The 18231-nt window shown below is 38.1% G+C and overlaps 1 protein-coding gene across 1 annotated transcript; it reads right to left on the bottom strand.

The window, feature by feature from the left end:
- Window positions 1-851: 851 nt before the first annotated feature.
- On the bottom strand, window positions 852-17878 carry nexn (nexilin (F actin binding protein)). Its single transcript, XM_053504218.1, has 15 exons — window positions 17683-17878; window positions 12765-13071; window positions 12290-12481; window positions 12024-12108; window positions 11759-11907; window positions 10457-10660; window positions 10162-10338; window positions 9725-9913; window positions 9370-9564; window positions 7217-7264; window positions 5308-5502; window positions 4959-5180; window positions 3731-3919; window positions 2889-3252; window positions 852-1837 (listed from the first exon to the last, which is right to left on the bottom strand). The coding sequence occupies exons 2-15, from the start codon at window positions 13011-13013 to the stop codon at window positions 1824-1826; spliced, it is 2472 nt and encodes an 823-aa protein (XP_053360193.1). The 5' UTR covers window positions 13014-13071; window positions 17683-17878; the 3' UTR covers window positions 852-1823.
- Window positions 17879-18231: the final 353 nt, after the last annotated feature.

The raw sequence follows: 18231 nt of genomic DNA on the forward strand, positions 1-18231 counted from the left end.
AATTTTGTTTTGTGCTTCAGTGGTTTAGCACTGTTGCATTGCACCTCCAGGGATTAATTACCACCACGGGTCTGTGTGAGTTTGCATGTTCTCCCCTTGGAGCTCGGTGGGTTCCCTCCGGGTTCTCTGGTTTCCAAAGACATGTAGATTAGGCTAATTGACGTTCCCAAATTCCCCATAGTGTGTGTAGGTGTGTGTGTGTGTGTGTATGTGTGTGCCCTGCATTGGATTGGCTCCCTCTCCAGGGTGTACATGTACCCCACCTTAATGCCCTAAGTCTCCTGGGATAGGCTCCAGGCCCCCTGCCACCTACAGAACACACAGTGAGTGAGTGAACCTTGTATATATTTATGTAAACATAATACTAATTATTATATCCATAATAACTCTTATTACGGATATAATTTATAGGTTTAAAAACAATTCTAAGATTAAATATGAATAAAAATGAAAAAGCATTTTAAATGGCATTTTATTAATGTTTTACCGACTTATTGTAAAATAATAATCGATATATTTTGCTTAGTTATATTATGTTTTTACTAACATGAAACGATCAATTGTACTTTTAAAGTAAGTTACATATATTATATATAATTTATATGTGGGTTTTTTTTTTTACCTTGTTGGAATTTATATTAAGAATATGTTAAGTTATGTTATGTTATGTTATGTTATGTTATGTAAAATTGGCAAATTTGTTCTTCAATTATGATCTTACTATTTTGCATCTGTGTATTAATAATAATATTTATAAATATATTTTTTGTTCTTTTATTAATAACCAGGTCATTCATGATGGCAAAATAAATAAATAAATAATGACAGACAACAGTTAAGTTTTTATTCATTTTATTAAAAGTTGAAATATCACAAATATCCTTTTCAATATTTCTATCCTAAACCGACTGTATGCAAACCTCAGCAACGTGTTTATGCGCTAATCACGACAGCCATAAACATTAACAACACATGGCCTTATTAAAACGCAAAATGAACACTTCATCATACGAGCAACTTTAAATCGCAGAGAGAATGAAAACTGCTGTTCCTGCCTGGTTTAGAATTAAATAAAGAACCAAAGAATGAAAGGAACGGATCGCTTTAGAAATCAGGAAGCTAACGACTTAACAATTAACTCACTTGGGTGTTGATTATTTTTCTATAACAGCAGCTTTGACATTAGCGCAGTTTTAATATTCACGCGCCGGCTCTAATATGTTATTGTTTCCATAGCAACAGCTCGTTCACAGGGATGTGTACTGCGATTACAAAAGAAATCACTGATGTGATGACATTTTCGGTAAGAGGCAATGTGTCTCTGTGGTGTGTATGGAAGGAGTCTCCAGTGTCAGTACTTTGTAGCAGTCCGATGTAACGGTCATTCACGTCTTATCTGTTCGTTCTGATTTCTTTGAGAAATTCCCGATTGTCTTAAACAGTCGACTTTCTCGGTTCCTCCGTGAAGCAGAAACAGCGGGTGACCCTGTCGTGTTACTGAAGCCACAAATCTTTTCAAATGGAAGTGTACGCATTAACAGCTCATGCACGCTGCCTGTCTGGTTTTGGCACAAATTTAGTTAAAGGCTGATGTTTCTGACGGCGAGGGCAGTTCTGGCATGTAAACATCACGTCTTTCACTTCATCTTTGAGCGGATTCATTGGAGGAATGGTGAAAAACACTCACGCACACACACACAGGCAGCTTTCCTCCTCTGAAGAAGAATGTTTGGCCCTACCATGAGATATGAACATTTTCTTAAAAATAACAAAGACATGAAAAAGACAGGGAAAGTTCCAGAGAGAGAGAGAGATGGGGCAGGTCAGTAGTCCTCAGCTGGGGAGAGAGAGAGAGAGAGAGAGTCATGATCATGAGTTAGATGAAGAAAGTATCCAGAGTAGTGCACAATAATTAAATAATTCATTTTTATAAACAACTCATTTGTGTAAATCATCAGGCAAATTGATTCATAAACACACATTTCACATGCATTGATAGTTTATAACTTCTTTTGAACAAAGATCTGCTGACATCACATTTAGGTGCTAGCAAGCTAACCTGGGTTAACTAGCTTAAATTAGCTTAGTTCAGCTTAGCATAACAACCTAGCTTAGGTGTTTGGGAAGTAGATAATGTTAGCATTCTTCTGTAAAAAAAAAAAAAAAAAAGAGTGGTGGCCTTTAGAAATACAGAGGTGTGGCCTTTAGATATAATTTAGATTTAAGATTCAAAGAACTTTATTAATCCCAGAAGCTGCTTAAAAAAGGTGTGGCCTTTATAAATACAGAATGTGTCCTCTAAAAAGAAGGAGGGTGTGGCGTCTAGAAATACATACAGTGAAACCTCGGATTACGAGTAACACTGTTTGCGAGTGTTCCGCAAGACGAGCAAAGATTTTTAATAAATTTAGACTTGAAAAACGAGCAAGTCTTGGTTTACGAGTATCATGTATCATGCATGCGCTTCTTGCACTTCGTAATCACAAGTGCCTGTCTCTTGCGCTGCGGAATTGTGGGTAATCGTCTTCCCTGCTTGGTCTTAGTGCTCGTCTCTTACTGGTATAATCATCATCTGTGCACGCGTGTACTGTTTACTATAACACTATGACCACATGTGTGTGAGGGCTTTAGAAGAAGAGGTTGGGGTGTGGCTTATAAAAAGAAGAATAGGTAGAAAAGATAGAAGGGGGTAATAATATTATAGGTAATAATTATAAGGAATAATACCATATGGTTAATACATATACTTGCTAAAATTCTGTAAAAGCCCTCAATAAGTGAAGTTATTGATCACATCCATCACTACAGGAGAGGATGATGGGAAAAGGAGAACATGCAAGCGCTGAGTACAGTAGTTACGCGTGACGGTGCCGACAGCAGTGGCTTACTTTCGATGGTGAGGATGCACGTGCTGGCGGCGCTGCCGCGGCTGTTCACGGCCTTGCACATGTACTCGCCCTCGTCCTCGGGGAAGGTCTCGGGCAGGTACAGGCAGTAGGTCTCTCCTCGCTCGATGTACTGATAATCCTCACAATCCTGCAGCAGCTCACCCTCGAACCACCACGTGACCTCAGGCTTGGGCTCGCCCGTGATCTTAACCGTGAAGCGCACAGGCTCAGAATCCACCACCGTCTGGTTCTTCAGAGGCTTTTTGAACCACGGGGCACCCGACCGGCCGTGATCGTCCTCCTCATCGTAGGCTCCCGAGCCGTTCACAACGCTGCCCTCCTCTTCGTCTTCATCCTCTCTATTCTTTAACACATACGCAAACACAACAACACGTTTCAGCGTCAGTGGAGACAAAAAATCCGGATTCATCAAGCATTAGGAGGAAAATATCAAACGTGAGATTACTACAGGTTACCAAAGTTTTAGTTGCCAATAGTCCAGACTGGTTTGTTTCATGAGCTTCTGAAGCTAATTCTGAGCTGCACCGAACGCTAGCTGTGAGTTTGGTGAAAAATTTCACTTGCACCGTTGTGCAGAAAATTTATGTTTTGTTTTCAAATCTACACAGCAGCTCAAATGTTCATTTCAATTATGGCACTAATTCCCTAATTGATCTGTGATAAAAGACACAACACTACACTAAAGCACATGCAACCTTCCACACAAGCATGCTCCTCACAGCTAGCACCAAATTTAAATTCAGAATTAACCATGACGTGTGTCATTTCCTCTTTTCATGGAGAAACGTCCCATAGTTAGCTCTTAAAGGAAAGACTTTTACATTTTGGAGAGCGGCGTCGATTTCCTGCTGCTCGAACTGCATCCTCTGGAGCTTCTGCTCTTCGATCCTCCTCTTCTCCTCTTCCTCACGCGCTTTGGCCATCTGCTCGAACCGCGCACGCATGTCCACTTTCTGCCTGAAGGGTGCGTCCTCCGCTTTCACAGCACCTTTCATGTCCTCAGCCTCGTCCTACAGCAAAGATAAAAAACACACATCAGTATACACAACAAACAGATACGTTCCCAACTTTTGGAGGAACTAAGAAGTTCTGGAGCGGGAGAAAAAAACAAGAACGTTTCTAAACAAGTTTCTGTTTTATATGATCATTGTTCTGGAGAAACCGTGCTTGTGTGGAGGAAAAATCATTACAACCTCCTACAGGAACTGCTTTATGAAGCTAAAGTCTAAAATCTACTCCTCTATACAGTTAGGATCACAACTGTGGCTTCTGGAAAAGGTTTTGGAAACTCCTGGAAAAGTTCCTGGATTTCCAAAAGAAATATTGAGTTTCTAAAATGGTTTCTGGGTTTATAAAAAAAAGGTTTGTGTTTCGTGTAGAGTTCCCTAAGGTTCAGAAACCGTTGCTGTTTTTTGTTTGTTTGTTTGAGAAATGGATGTTTTGTTCAGGATTTTCTAAACAAAATGCTGGATTTTTTTAAAAAGATATCTGGATATTTGAATAATTTATTAAACACATTTTTAAAACATATTTTTAGTTATTTAAAATGTCATTATTTATTTTTTTAAATTTTTATTCCTAGTGTGCTAAAAGGGTTCTGTGTTTCAAGAAGTTTCTTAGTGTCTGGAAACCAGGTTTCTTAAAAAGAAAAAAATTAATAATAAATGTAATTAAATTAAATAAGGGATTCAAAAACAGTTCTTGGGTTTATGAAAATGTTTCTGTGGCTACATTCACTTCACCAGCCTGAAGTAAAGCAATTCCATTGTTCCCCTAATATGGAAAAAAGATATATAATAATAATAATAATAATAATAACAACAATAATAATAACAATAATAATAACAATAATAATAATAATAAGATTGTGTTTCTAAAAATGTCCTATGTAACTGAAAAAAATTTCCTAGTTTGCAGAAAAACTTCTTATTCTTAAAGAAAGAAAGAAAGAAAGAAAGAAAAGAAAGAAAGTCTAGTTTTCCACCTGCATTGTGTTTTATTGTGCACCCAGTTTGCGTGTGTAGCTGTGTGTAGTGTGTGCTTTCGTACCTCCGCACAGCGCTCTGCTTCCCTTTCTTTGATCTCCTCATCGATCGCTTTCCTCCTCGCTCTCTCCTCTTCGATCTTCCTCTGGATCTCCTCGTCTGTGAGCTGCTTGATCTTCTCAAACTTCACCTTCAGGTTCTTGGCCTGGATGGAGCCGGTTCTTTTCAGTTTTGTCAGCTCCTCATACTCTGAGCTCACCACCTCGGTCGTCTCGTTGATCTCCTCCTACACACACACCACAGAATTAGCTGGAGTGGGCACTGGGGTTTTTAGTTTATAGGTAACATACACACTTCTAATGATGAGTGTGTTTTTTTACATGAACATTAAGAGAAGTGTGAGTGATATCGACCTCGCCCATCTCCTGACGCAGCTGCTCGAACTCTTTCTTCTCCATTTCCATCTTCTTACGCTTCGCCTCCTCCTTCTTTTTCCGTTCCCCCTCTTCCTTCATCTTCATCATCTCCTCGAAATTGATATCCAGCTTCCCAGGATGCATTGCTTCCTGCGATTCCGTCCTCACCAGCGTGTCGTCCTCATCCTGCGCCTGTGGAGACGAGAAGTGACGTATGTTGTAAGGTAAGGTTAGGCTACTGAACGAAATATTTTCACTTTTACATATGATTCTAATGTTTATATGTTATACACTATTAGTCTCAAAGCAAGAAATGCAAATGTTTTAACATTATAATTATTTCCTGCATATAATGGAAATTATTTTAAACCATAAGAGCTGAAACACACAGCAGTCACTGATTTAGTCACTTTAGTAAGCAGCAGCAGAGACACCATCACAGTCATGAGCATGAAAATACATCACACATGCTATTTAATATCACACATGCATGCGCTATACTTATGTGGCAATTTATAAATACTGACTTTATCAAGTTATATAATACAGCTGAACATAATAATAACATAATTCAGTGAAGCAGTGGAATACAATAAAAATATAAATATAATATAAATATACCACTATCAGATAACTACCAGACCCTTTTTTTTTCAGTGACTTTTTATTCAGTCTGAGGCTGTGGTAGGTTTTTTTTTATTAGTAATTTTTATTTTATGTATCATTTTTTCTTAATTGTCTTAATAATTTTTACATTTTACTTTTATTTGTTTTTTTATTTGCTTGTTTATTTATTTTATGTACTTATTCATTTTTTATAGTAAATTATGTTTAATCATGCTTTATTCTTATGTTATGCTTCTTATTTTATTTTTGTTTTACCCCGTGCATCTTTCGATTTAATTTTCCGTATTCTATCACAAAGCAATTCGGGGTCAACTGCTGTTTAAATGTGTTATAGAAATAAAAATGACTTGACTTGAATTAAATATAACTGCATAGAAACTCACTCACTCAATCACCCACTCATTCACTGTACCATAGTTCAGGGTCACAGGAGGAAAGGGGAGTCGGGTCACAAAAATATAGACACCAATTAACCTCATCTGACACTGGGAGGAAACCAGAGCACCTGGAGGAAACCCACCAAGCACGGGAAGAACATGCAAACTCTAGGCACTCCCAGGCCCAGGAGCGAGGCCACGGTGCTAATCACTATGCTGCCAAGCCACCCCGTAAAAACAAAGTACTATTAAATAGAATAAAACATTTTATATTAATCCTTATAAAAATATATAAAACTACAGTGGAACCTTGGATTACGAGCACAATTCGTTCTGGAAGCGGACTTGTATTCCAAAACACTTGTAAACCAAATACAATTTTCTCATGAGAAATAATGGAAACTCAAATTATTCGTTCCACAGCCCAAAAAATAAATACATAAAAATAATTAACACAAAATATAAAGTAAAGATAAAAAAAATTAACCTGCACTTGAAGCTAGTGTGTGAAGCTAAAGTAAGAAGACTTTTACTTTCAGCCCCTTCTGTCTCCCCCTTCTCATCTTACACAGTAAACCTTCCACCACTTTTATTTGAATTTCACACAAACACACATACACATACACAGACATTAACGGAAAGACTGTTTTGTCTGAAAAATTAGCAAGGAACACTGCTGATGTCACTTGCGTGAGCGCATACTAACAGAATCACTGCTGTAAAGTAAAACAAAAACAGTCATAAAAAATAAACTAAAATTCAGCTTCAATTAAATTAAGCGCTGACATAGAATTTAATGGAGAGGATAGGATACTGTTCCAGCAACCATGACAATAGCACATTATTTATATATGTTTTATTCTCAGCTGTTGGAATTGTACATTTGATAAAAAGTGCCTTACTTCTCCTGGGCTAAGCGGCTCCGTATCGTCCTGATCCTGGGACGAGCTCTTCGAGAGACAAAATTCAGACAAGCAGAGTAGAGAAACACAGCAGCATCACACCATGTGAGCACACGTACATACATACATACATTCTGTACATATATATATAACGACATTTTTATTTAAGAAACTCTCAATGAGTCTAATCAGAGATCTTTCCTTGTGTTTAACCTTGCAAGTTTCTATTGCATTATAATAAATAATATTTTACATATTAAAGGTCATTTAAAAGTGATCTGGGTTAAAATAGGTCGATAATTAAAAGCAGGATAGCGTACTGTGCTGTACTGTGTGCTCAGATGATATATGTATTAGCAAGCACTTATTCACCGCGCAGAAACATACGCATGCTGGGAAATTGTGATTAAATAAATTAATGAAATGATTTGAGGGTCTAACAAAACATAATCATTGTCCTGCGGCCAGTCTCACCAGGTGAACTTTAGTGTCAGAATTAATAAATCAGCACCACATATAAAGTAGAATGAGTAACCTTAGCTAGCTGTACTGTAGCAAACTAGCACTACGAGCAAATAAATTATATGCTAAATATTTCCAATGGTACTTCGGAGCCAGCGGTTTTTCTCTCTCTTGCGCTGCGGAATTGTGGGTAATCGTCTCCCCTGCTGTGTCCTAGTGCGCGTCTAATCAACATCCGTGCACACGTGTACTGTTTACTATAACATATTTACTATATGTGACCACTTGTGTGTATAAAATACATTTTATTTTGTGTCTGTATGAGTGTGTACAGCGCGCGTGTTAGGCAAAAGCAAGGTTTATTAGAGAGGTTAAAGATCCATTTTTTCTCTCTGCTCAAGGCTCAGCCTGCTCTTTGTGTCTGTATGACCCCTCCTACTTTCGCCTTCACAGACACACACACACACTTTTTCTTTCTGCTCTAAAGTGTAAGTAAATTTTTTTTATTTTTACTTTGGATTTTGTGTTAATTATTTTAATGTATTTATTTTTTTGGGCTGTGGAACAAATAATTTAAGTTTCCATTATTTCTTATGGGAAAATTTAATTTGGTTTAAGAGTGTTTTGGAATACGAGCCCACTTCCAGAACGAATTATGCTTGTAATCCAAGGTTCCACTGTACGCGTAGACACAGCCTCAGGATTTGTTTCTCTATCAAGAAAAATGGTCGCTAAAGGTGGTGAGAATTTTAGGAAACTGAAAGTACTACCAAGTCATTGGTACAAGGGTTGTTATGAGCTCCAACATGTGCGCCAACGTTACGGTACCATAGACTGGTTAGGGAAAGGAGAAAATAAAAACAAGTATTGGTTAAAACTATGTTGTTGTTTTTTGTAAGTGGGCTCAAAACTGGACATTTAAATGTGAGGACCACTATGTCAAATTGAACCTTTTATTTTGTGCTCCATTTATAGTTTGTGTCTGTATTTAATTTCAAGCCACTAAAGATTTGGGGTACAGGGATAGGGGACTACCACTGTAAAAAATGTATTGCATGGGTGTATGTGCTCGCATTAGCAACATAGCTATATAGTAAGCTAACCAGGCCCCTCTGCTCCAAGCCAGAGACATATTCCGCAGTTATAGGTATTGTGAACATATCCCAAATTAAATAATCTAGTAGACTCATCACCAATTATCCTCCCATGCAAAATGTGTTTCTTTTAGTATTGATATGAGTGAAGTCATAATATTTTGAAACCCAGAGAACTGTGAGGGTGGGATACATTTTGATTGCTTTTATATGCAAATATGATTATAGTGTAATTGGTAATTGGTAACAGGAAATTGGTACAATTAGTAATTATTTTGGGTGGCTGGAACGGATTATCTGCATTTACATTGGTTCCTATGGGAGAATGCATTTCACAATACAAAAATTTCAGCTTAAGAACTCGCCTCCGAAACAGATTAAATTCGTTTGCTGAGGTATCGCTGTACTCAAACATTACACAATTACTATCGAAACTACGGTTCAGCTGGTGACAACTGATGAAAGAAGTGTGAGTAACTGAATCCAAGATGCCTCTCCATTTTGTGTTCATTTGATTTGAACTCCCAGAGCCAAGCAGACACATGCTAATCTGACGGTTAGCTCATGCACATGCGCATTTTTGCAACCTTGCCTCACCATATTCTTGCGAGCCTCAGCGAACAGCCTCTTCTCCTCCTCCAGACGCCGCTTGGCCTCTTCCTCCTTCCTCTTATGCTCTTCCTCACGTCTCTGCCTCTCCAGTTCCTCGAAGCTGATGGTGAGTTTACCTGGAGACGCCCCGGCGTCGACGCTCATGGCGGCCAACAGAGTGTCGTCTTCATCATCCAGGTGCTGAAAAAAAGTAACAGTTTTTGTCACTGTTCACACATTATTTTCGTTCCATGAAGGTGGAAAAAAATTTTTTTTATATAAAAATCAAATTGATTAAGAACACTAATAATAAATGAATACTGTATATAATAAACATGCTATATGTTTGCATTCCTCTGACCATGCTCTTTCTGGCATCAGCAAACGCCTTCCTCTCCTCCAGGATTCGTCTCTTCCTTTCTTCCTCCACACGTTTTTGTTCATCCTCCAGTCTCTGTCGTTCCAGCTCCTCGAAGCTCAGCCTCAGTTTTCCCGGCCGGACCTCTTCCTTCTCACCCTGTTCGGTGCTCTCGTCCTCATCGTCCTGAGTCTGGACCAGGTTAAGACACAAACCAGAGTTACTTTTTCCTAAAAGTTACAGTTTTTTTTTTTCCTTACAAGAATGTTAATTTCATTTGAGGTTATCTTTGTCGTTTGTGTCAGGAATCAAACACTCATCAGTGTGGTGTCAACAGTGTGGTGTGACACTAACAGACCCTAAGGTGTTTTGCTGATGTTTCATCACATCTCAGCATTATTAATAAATTTATTATTAAGAAGTAAGATTAAAGTTTGTACCATGCCCAGTTTGGCCTCCTCGAATGCTTTCTTCTCCTCTTGTAGCCTCTTCTTGGCCTCCTCCTCGGCCTGCTTCCTCTGCTGCTCCTGCCGCTCCTTCTCCTGCTCCTCGAACGTCAGACGCAGTTTTCCTGGAGTCACGCGCTCCTTCTCTTTCCCCTGCGTCTCCTCATCATCCTGCAAAAGCAAAACACATCAGATTAAACATCATCCCTGATTTCTGATTGAATCCTCATTGTACTCTCTTTTTCTCTCTTCATTACAATGACCGATCCATCTCCACCATCTTCCTGACCTGGTTCGTGGAGACGGAGTGCCGCTTGGCCTCTCTGAACGAGCGCCGGTTCTCGTCGTATCTCTTCTTCTTTTCCTCCTCGTTTCTTTTCTTGAGCTCCTCCTCTCGACTCTTCTCTATGTCCTCGAAGTTCATCTTGATCTTCCCGGGTTGCTTCTGAGATTTAGTCGGGACGACCTGCACCAAGACGCTGGTGTCTCCGTCCTGTGGTATGAAGTTTACAAATCAAATGCACCAGACTGTTTCCACTAAACACATGACATATTTTGGTTAAATAATCCCAAAATCTAAGTAAAACACCTAAGGTCTTATAAAAAAATTTTTTTACCCAAGATTGCAGCATTTGATTGATAACAGAAATCCCAAAAAAGTGAACACTTGCCTGTGTGTTACCGTTTAAAGAGTATTTAACACTTTTTCATCTCACTAAGCACGAAATGAATAAATTCAGTTTTAACTAAAATGAGGTCCATAAACAGGTCCAGATTTTCCCTCTTCCATGCATTAGAAGCTCTGAACTGATGTGTGTTCCAGCACCACGCTTCGACACACACACTTTGCCTGACACACAGAGAGGCGAGCTGTAGATAAGGCCTCTGCGTTCCGCTGGCTCAGCTGCCTCTGTCTGCTCTGATAGCAGCGCCTAATTCAGTCCCGAAAAGTGGCTGACGGCTGGTTTTAGAGCGTGTGGGAAACAGTTGCCAGTCACATGTCGTCTGGACCTGCCAGTTTTACAGTCCTGGAGCAGATGCCACGGAGACAATTGGTCTGCTTGAATGCCATGTTTATTTTTAAACAAGTAACATGGATGTTTTCTGATTTCTGACCATTAATCTTTTGTTTATGTCAAGTTTATGACATTCCATTTATTCCCTGATACCGATCGAATTAAACACACTTCCAGTGTTAAACAACACAACATTCCACACTCTATTTTTCCACACACCATGTGTTAGCACTCTGAAGTGAATTGTGACTTTGCAAACACCAGCTGGTTCCTCGACCGGACATCTCAAAAGATACAGAAAATATTAAGAGATTTGCTTCTGTTATTTATGTCTTTTTTTTTTTTTTTTTAAATAAGTAAAACCTTTATAATTGTATACTTTTCGTTTCACTTTAATACATTTAATATAGCAGCTATAAACTCTATTATCAGCCTCATTTTTACTCCAAACACACCTCATCTTGTTGCCATTATGTTTCCGAACTTCCTCTTCTGGAAGACTTTTAGAAACCTTAAACATACATACATCTTAAACTCTGACACTGGAGACTCCTTCCCTAAATCTGCTCACTCACCTCCTCTGCCTTCTTGGCTAACTCTTTCTTAATCTTGGCCTTCTCCAACGCCTCCTGAGTGACGCGCTTCTTCCTCTCTTCCTCCGTCTTCCTCCTCTGGGCTTCCTCTCTCTGCTTCTCCATCTCAGCAAACTTCCCCTTCACGCTGCCTGTGGACACATCAGGGACAGAATCAGAAGTATTAGGAGTTAACAGAAGATGAAGATTCGGATTTTGGACACGTTCAGGACACAGGTGTCGGTGTGTTTTGTGGATTCTGACTCACCAGTGATCTTGGGGACGTATGATTTCTCAGTCTTGGTTGGTTTTACTTCCTCCTCCTCGTCGCTGGAGGCCAGAAGCTCTTTTATCTGCAGAAGATAAGACAGCAGGTTATTGTGAGGTTAGAATGGGTTTATCTGGGGGGGAATCATCTGCCATAATGGGGCGAAAAAATTAATTGGCTCTCCTACAGTCACATGACCAAGAATTAACACGGTTTAGTTTTTTGACCCATAATATTTTTCATCCCGCTGACACTCGCATACTGACCAGTTCCTTTTTGCGGAGCCGCTCTCGCTCTTTGATGTACTGCTCCTTGCGTTTCTTTTGCTCATCCTCGCTCCTCGTGCGGTTCCTCTCCTCTCTGACCTTCTGCATGGCCTCAAACTTGCTCTTTACATCCCCTTTACCCGTTTTCGGGATGTAGCTCTTCTGCACTCGTTTGTTGGACTTAAGAAGTCTCTTTTGAAGAGAAAGCAAACAAGAGGACAACAACAAGGACGGTCAAAACTGAGGAAGGTGATCAAAGAAGGATGTTCTTGAGCCTAAGTTGTCTGTGGGAATAATTTACATCCATTGTGCATGATCTACTGAGCTACATCATCACTTTATACAAATAATTATTGAAAAATCTTCAATTAATAATTTTTATAATATGTACATATTTCTATGTTGATAGATCAAAGATCTGGCCATTCTTGGGGAAGAGTTTAATAAGGGGCGCAGGTAATCGCCTCTTCCATACCTCCTGCTTCAGTGCAACGTCTGTCAGGTTGGCTTCACCCTTTTCCGTCGAGATGTCCTCGAAATTTCCAACTTCGTTCATGTTCGCCACCTCAGTAATCCCGGCCTCTGAGCTCTTCTGCGGCCTTTCACGCTTTCTCGTCTTGACGGCCTTCTTTGTCTCTTTTTCTTCCGTCACACAGTTCATTTTCTCCTCCTGAGTCTTTTTATTTATGTGCTTTGCTTTATCGAGGCTTATGACGTCGGTCATTCTGGTGTTTCTATTAGACGGGATAAAGAGGCCTAAAGATGGATCTTTTGGATGAAGCCTGTGGTTGAGCATCATGCAGAACAGAATCAATAGAAAGTATGGAACACTTTAAGGAGGTATAATTAGACACGTTAATACATTAATCACACTTTAGGGAAACTAACACTAGCTACACCAGGGGCACCAAACTGACCTTATGTGACATTGCACTTTACAACATACTTATCCAAAGCAGCTTACATTTTTTCCTCATTATACATCTGAGCAGTTGAGGGTTAAAACCCTTACTTAAGGGCCCAACAGGGAGAACTTGGTGGTCATGGGGTTTGAACCTGAGACCATCAGAATAGTCGTCTAATACCCTAACCTCTGAACTGCCCGTGCACTTGACCTAAACTCATGTGGGTCCGACTTTACATGTCTTTACATCTGCATCTATGACTTGCCATCTTCCTTCCACTCCTGACAGAATGTAAGACCACAATCTAGGCATAGCGGATGCGTCTCCCCCCAAAATATTTTTTGCCCACCTTGCCATACGGCAAGTGATGCCAAATCAGTGACCAACGACTCCAACATTTATCTGAATGTTTAATCAATCAGAACACATACCCTTACCATAAAACAAATTACTATCATTACAAGAAATTACCAAACAGTGCCTTGCATAAATATTGACCCCCTTAAAAATTGTGCAGATTGTACAACCTGGAGCTGAAATGGACTCAACCAGATTACATGTCAGTCTATTTAACCTGGAAATGAAGAATCAAATCAGTAACAGTGTTTACCTGCCCTGGGTTTATCACTCTATTTTGCCCCCTAGAGGTAACTTAAGTTCATTATTTGTTTATCAATATCTTTCAGTTTGATTACGGTCCACAATATGATTTTAAATTAGACTCTTCGAGATTTTGATTGAAAATTTTGATTTATCCGGCTGTATGACTGACACACCTGATCCACACACACTTTGCTTCTGTGACTTAGTTCAATTTAATTGAAACTGATGACAAGAACCCATTGTGTTAGAAACCAAATCTGGATTTATGACTCACTGCTTGGTGTAAGTGAGAACGTGACGGCGAAGTGTAATGTCAATGAAGCTAGTAGACCAAAATGTGAACATGTATTTATAGAAATGATTTTCAGTGACTCAGAGCTTTCGATGGAACAGGTTTCAGTTTTAAATTCCTCTGAAAGATATTATCATCATTCCCAATGCGTATCAGTGGGTTGTTAGCATAAGACAGAGATGCTAACACAGAGTATGATAATACACGTACATCATAGTAGCCTACTATAACAATGTTTAATGATGTCATCGTCCTGATTTCAGTTTGGTAAAATGTGTTTTATCGGCTACCATGGTGAAAAAAAGGTTTTTGTTTGAAGATTATTAGCCAGCTAGCGCCTCCAGGAGGGAAAATAAGAGTAGATCTGATTTTGAAAACAAAATATGTTTTTTTATTATAGCATGTTTGTTTGATCATGGGTTTTGGCGCATGTTTTTAAAGCACATTTACACCATCTTTCATTTCACTATTGTCTAACAGCCATGGAAAAGCTTAAATTTAATTTTACAGATCATACCGTGATTATGTTTTTACTTTAGATTATTTCCACCCATGACCAGCTTTTTTGCTAACTTGTTGATTGAAGGCACAAACAGCTTCATTAGCCTATTGGCGCCTATTGCAAAACCAAATGTAACGGAAATGTTTCTGCTGGCCAACGTAACTCGGTTAAGGTGGTGATACTAACTATGTGAAGACATAACAGCACTAAAAAGACACAATTATTAGAAATATGAGTGTTTTACATCAGAATAATCTATGTAGGCTGCTACCCCCCCCCCCCCCCCCACCCACATGTACAGTGTTTTATTATATTATTTTTAAAGTGTTGTGACTCCTCCTACATTTATTTCAGGAAGACTAATGCATGTGTTTGGTGATCATAAGTTGTTTTAAAAATACTGCATGGTGGGACAAATGACCAAATCACTGTAACATCTGGCACTAATGCATGAGGTTATTAATCTGATATTAGAGATTCATTAAGGGGAGGGACTAATCTGAATACTGATACATTTGGAATGAACAGATAATACGTTCGAAACACATACAAATACATATACAAGAACCTTATTAGAAAAAATCCAAGGGCAACAGACAAAAATGTCAAAGGTTTTTACTGAAATGTGATGGTAAAATGAGTGAAGTCAGATTAAAAGCTTAATTTAAAGTAATAAATGAGGACGATTACATCACTAGTTAACATTATGTAGCAGAATGAAGATTCAGTTAAAAAAAAGAAAGATTTTTTTTGAAAATTTCTAGTTGAGACTTGTTATGAAATAAAGTGATGTAGCCCGAGAATGAGAAACTATCCAAAGCCACTTCTGGTTAAACTTTTGTGAAGTAGCTGAAGTTGAGAAACTATCCAAAGCCATGCTCACTCAAGTCATATATTCTCATAGAAATTGAATAAAAATAATTAAATAAAAAAATTTAAAACCTTACTTTTTTTTATATTAGTAAAATTAGTATAGTATCCATATGTTAAAGTAACCTATGACCAGCTTTTTTTAAATTTTTTATTTACAGCGAGTGTGCATGGTTTTAGACAAAAACACAAAATCTAATGTGATTTTTTTCAGGAAACATCATTAAATTTAACACAACCTTGACAGTTTGACACCATTTCAAAACACCACAATGTAAGCTTATGTTTCTGTTTCTTTTATAACATAAGAGTTATTATTGTGAATCTGTGATGTCATAAAACTTTAGTTAGTTTTTGAAAGGAAATGCCTCTAGAGTGGTGTGATGTTCCTGTTACAGCAAAATGTATTGTTTTCCTATTACAGCCTGTCCAAAAGTGTTATATCTCTCTTACACGACAACTATTTTCCAACAATTACAACTTTTCTATTCTGTCCTCTGTAGTCAGTTACATCTCCTATCGCAGAGGGATTTCATTCCTGTTCTCACTTATGTTACAGCAGCTATAACCACTCGTTTCTTCTCCAGATTCTCTTTAGTTTTGTTTTTTACTTCAAGTAAAAGAAAGAGAAAAAAGCTGGAGAAGATTATGTTGTTGACAAGAAACAACAAAAAAGTCCTGGAGTTTTCAGATTTTTTTCCCTTTAAAACTTAAAGACTTTCTACAAGGCACTGGAGACTCCTTCCACAAATGTTAAAAACTTTTTTTACAGAGCCAACATGTCAATCCTCTTTATAAAGTTCTCTGTAAGTTTTGTGTACAATTTCTGTAACATTTTTGCCCATGAACCTAACTGTTGTTTTTAATCGTTATGGTGCAAACTTTTGTAAAACATTTTCACAACAGCACAAATGTGAAGATGATGAAAGGCCAATGAGTACAGCTTCTAGCGATTTATAGAACAGGATAACAGAAAGTCCTGAGAACGTTCGCGTTAAATCCCAGCACGAGATGCAGAGCTTAAACCTAAATTTAACCGCTGTCGGTGAAGGTCCATGTGACCCCCGGCTATTTTTGGGGACAGCTATGTGGTGAGATTTTGGGTGTTGGAAGGGGTGGGGGGATGGGGTGGGGGGGGTTAAGCCCACACATACACACACATAGATAAAACGTATCATTATACATTTAAAGTAAAAAAACATAGCTCACTTTGTTTTTTTTCACAATTTGTTTTTCACTGTAGTCATTTTTTTATTCTAATTTTATGACTAACAACTGATGTCAGGATTCTACATCATTTCTACTCTTATATCTCTGTCGTAATTACACACAGATACCATCCAAAGGTCAGCGAGGAACATGGAAGTCTCTGACAGTGATCTTATGAACTCAATTTAATAATAAACTAATTTATGGAGTCAAATCTTGCACAATATAGGATTAAAATTCTGAATATTAAATACTTTATTACAGAATGACTGAGCTCATTTATTATTAAAATAACTTAGCCTTAGAATTCATTGTAGTAATGTTCACAGGAACAAATATACCATAAAATAAAGTTAATTATCCCCAAACATCATACGTTCATCATATACTGTAGGTTTGATAAAGATTATAAAGATGTCATCTGGAAGTTATGTTTAGCTCGTATTAGCCTCGTGCCAGGATGGCCACCTATTTATGGACAACATTATCTGTTTCTCCATCACTCAGTCACTCTCTCATTTCAGTTTAAATCTCAGATTTTCATCTTTTATTGATTTTGCTCTCATTAGTCATCATTAGTCATGATTATAGCTGTGTCATTAAACACAGGTAGGTATTTTTATACAAAGTATTGTGAGTCAATCATGTCATTTTAAAATTCATATTTAAAGTAATATTATATAAACACAATTTTATAAACCACATTTTATTCAGTAAATGAAAAAAAATTAAAATGTTAATTAAATCCTAAACTAAGCTAATTATAACACAAGAAATAAGAGTAGGGATAGAAAGAAGAGAAATGATAACGATATAAAATAATATTTAGGAAGAAGGCATAAACAAATAAAATAAATTCTTTAAAAAAAAATAATATAAAAGTAAAAATGAATAATAAAAGCTAGATCAAAGCTAAAGTGTAAAAATTCCTAGCTTTTTTTTAAACAGAAAAAAGTTGTAAAAATTATAGCTATATTAATTATCAGGTAAATGATCAGCTGATTAAACTTACCGCTTCAGAGTTCGTCCTCCTCCTGACTCTCATAAGCACTTTTTCCTCCAAAAATGTAAAAAGAAAAGAAAAATACAAAAACTTCTGGTGTCCACAATGAGATCTGGATCCGTAATTCCACACTGGACTGTGTGAGTGAGTGTGTATGTGTGTGTGTGTGTCAGTGTGTGTGTGTGTGTCAGTGTGTGTGTGTGTGTGTTCCTCTGACTGACAGGAGAATGAGTGAGGCTTACAGACAGACCTGCCTTGGCCATAAAAGCCCTGTTATACCGGCCACCGCATTCCGCACGCGTCACCACTCCACAGCTGTCACCCCCTAACACACACACACACACACTCACACACACACAGCAGTTTCCCCTAACTTTGTCCTGTAGATGAGCATTGTGGGCAACATGAGGGAGTTTCTGTCGTTCTATGACTCAACACTGTAAAAAAGTTTGTTCAACACCATGGAATCAACACCGAAAGATGTTAATGTAGAAGCTCAGTCATTTATTTAACACCATGAACGTGAGAGCTGAGAGTCACCACACCATTCAACACCCC

Source organism: Clarias gariepinus, chromosome 9, assembly GCF_024256425.1.
Source record: "Clarias gariepinus isolate MV-2021 ecotype Netherlands chromosome 9, CGAR_prim_01v2, whole genome shotgun sequence".
Taxonomy (NCBI): domain Eukaryota; kingdom Metazoa; phylum Chordata; class Actinopteri; order Siluriformes; family Clariidae; genus Clarias; species Clarias gariepinus.

What these genes read in the sequence shown, in the direction of transcription:
- nexn (XM_053504218.1), bottom strand. Translation starts at nt 13,013, where the DNA reads ATGACCGACGTCATAAGCCTCGATAAAGCAAAGCACATAAATAAAAAG. An exon ending in ACTCCGTCTCCACGAACCAG is followed by an intron (nt 10,339 to 10,456) that starts GTCAGGAAGATG and finishes TTGCTTTTGCAG; the next exon opens with GATGATGAGGAGACGCAGGG. An exon ending in AGCCGCTTAGCCCAGGAGAA is followed by an intron (nt 5,503 to 7,216) that starts GTAAGGCACTTT and finishes TCGTCTCCACAG; the next exon opens with GCGCAGGATGAGGACGACAC.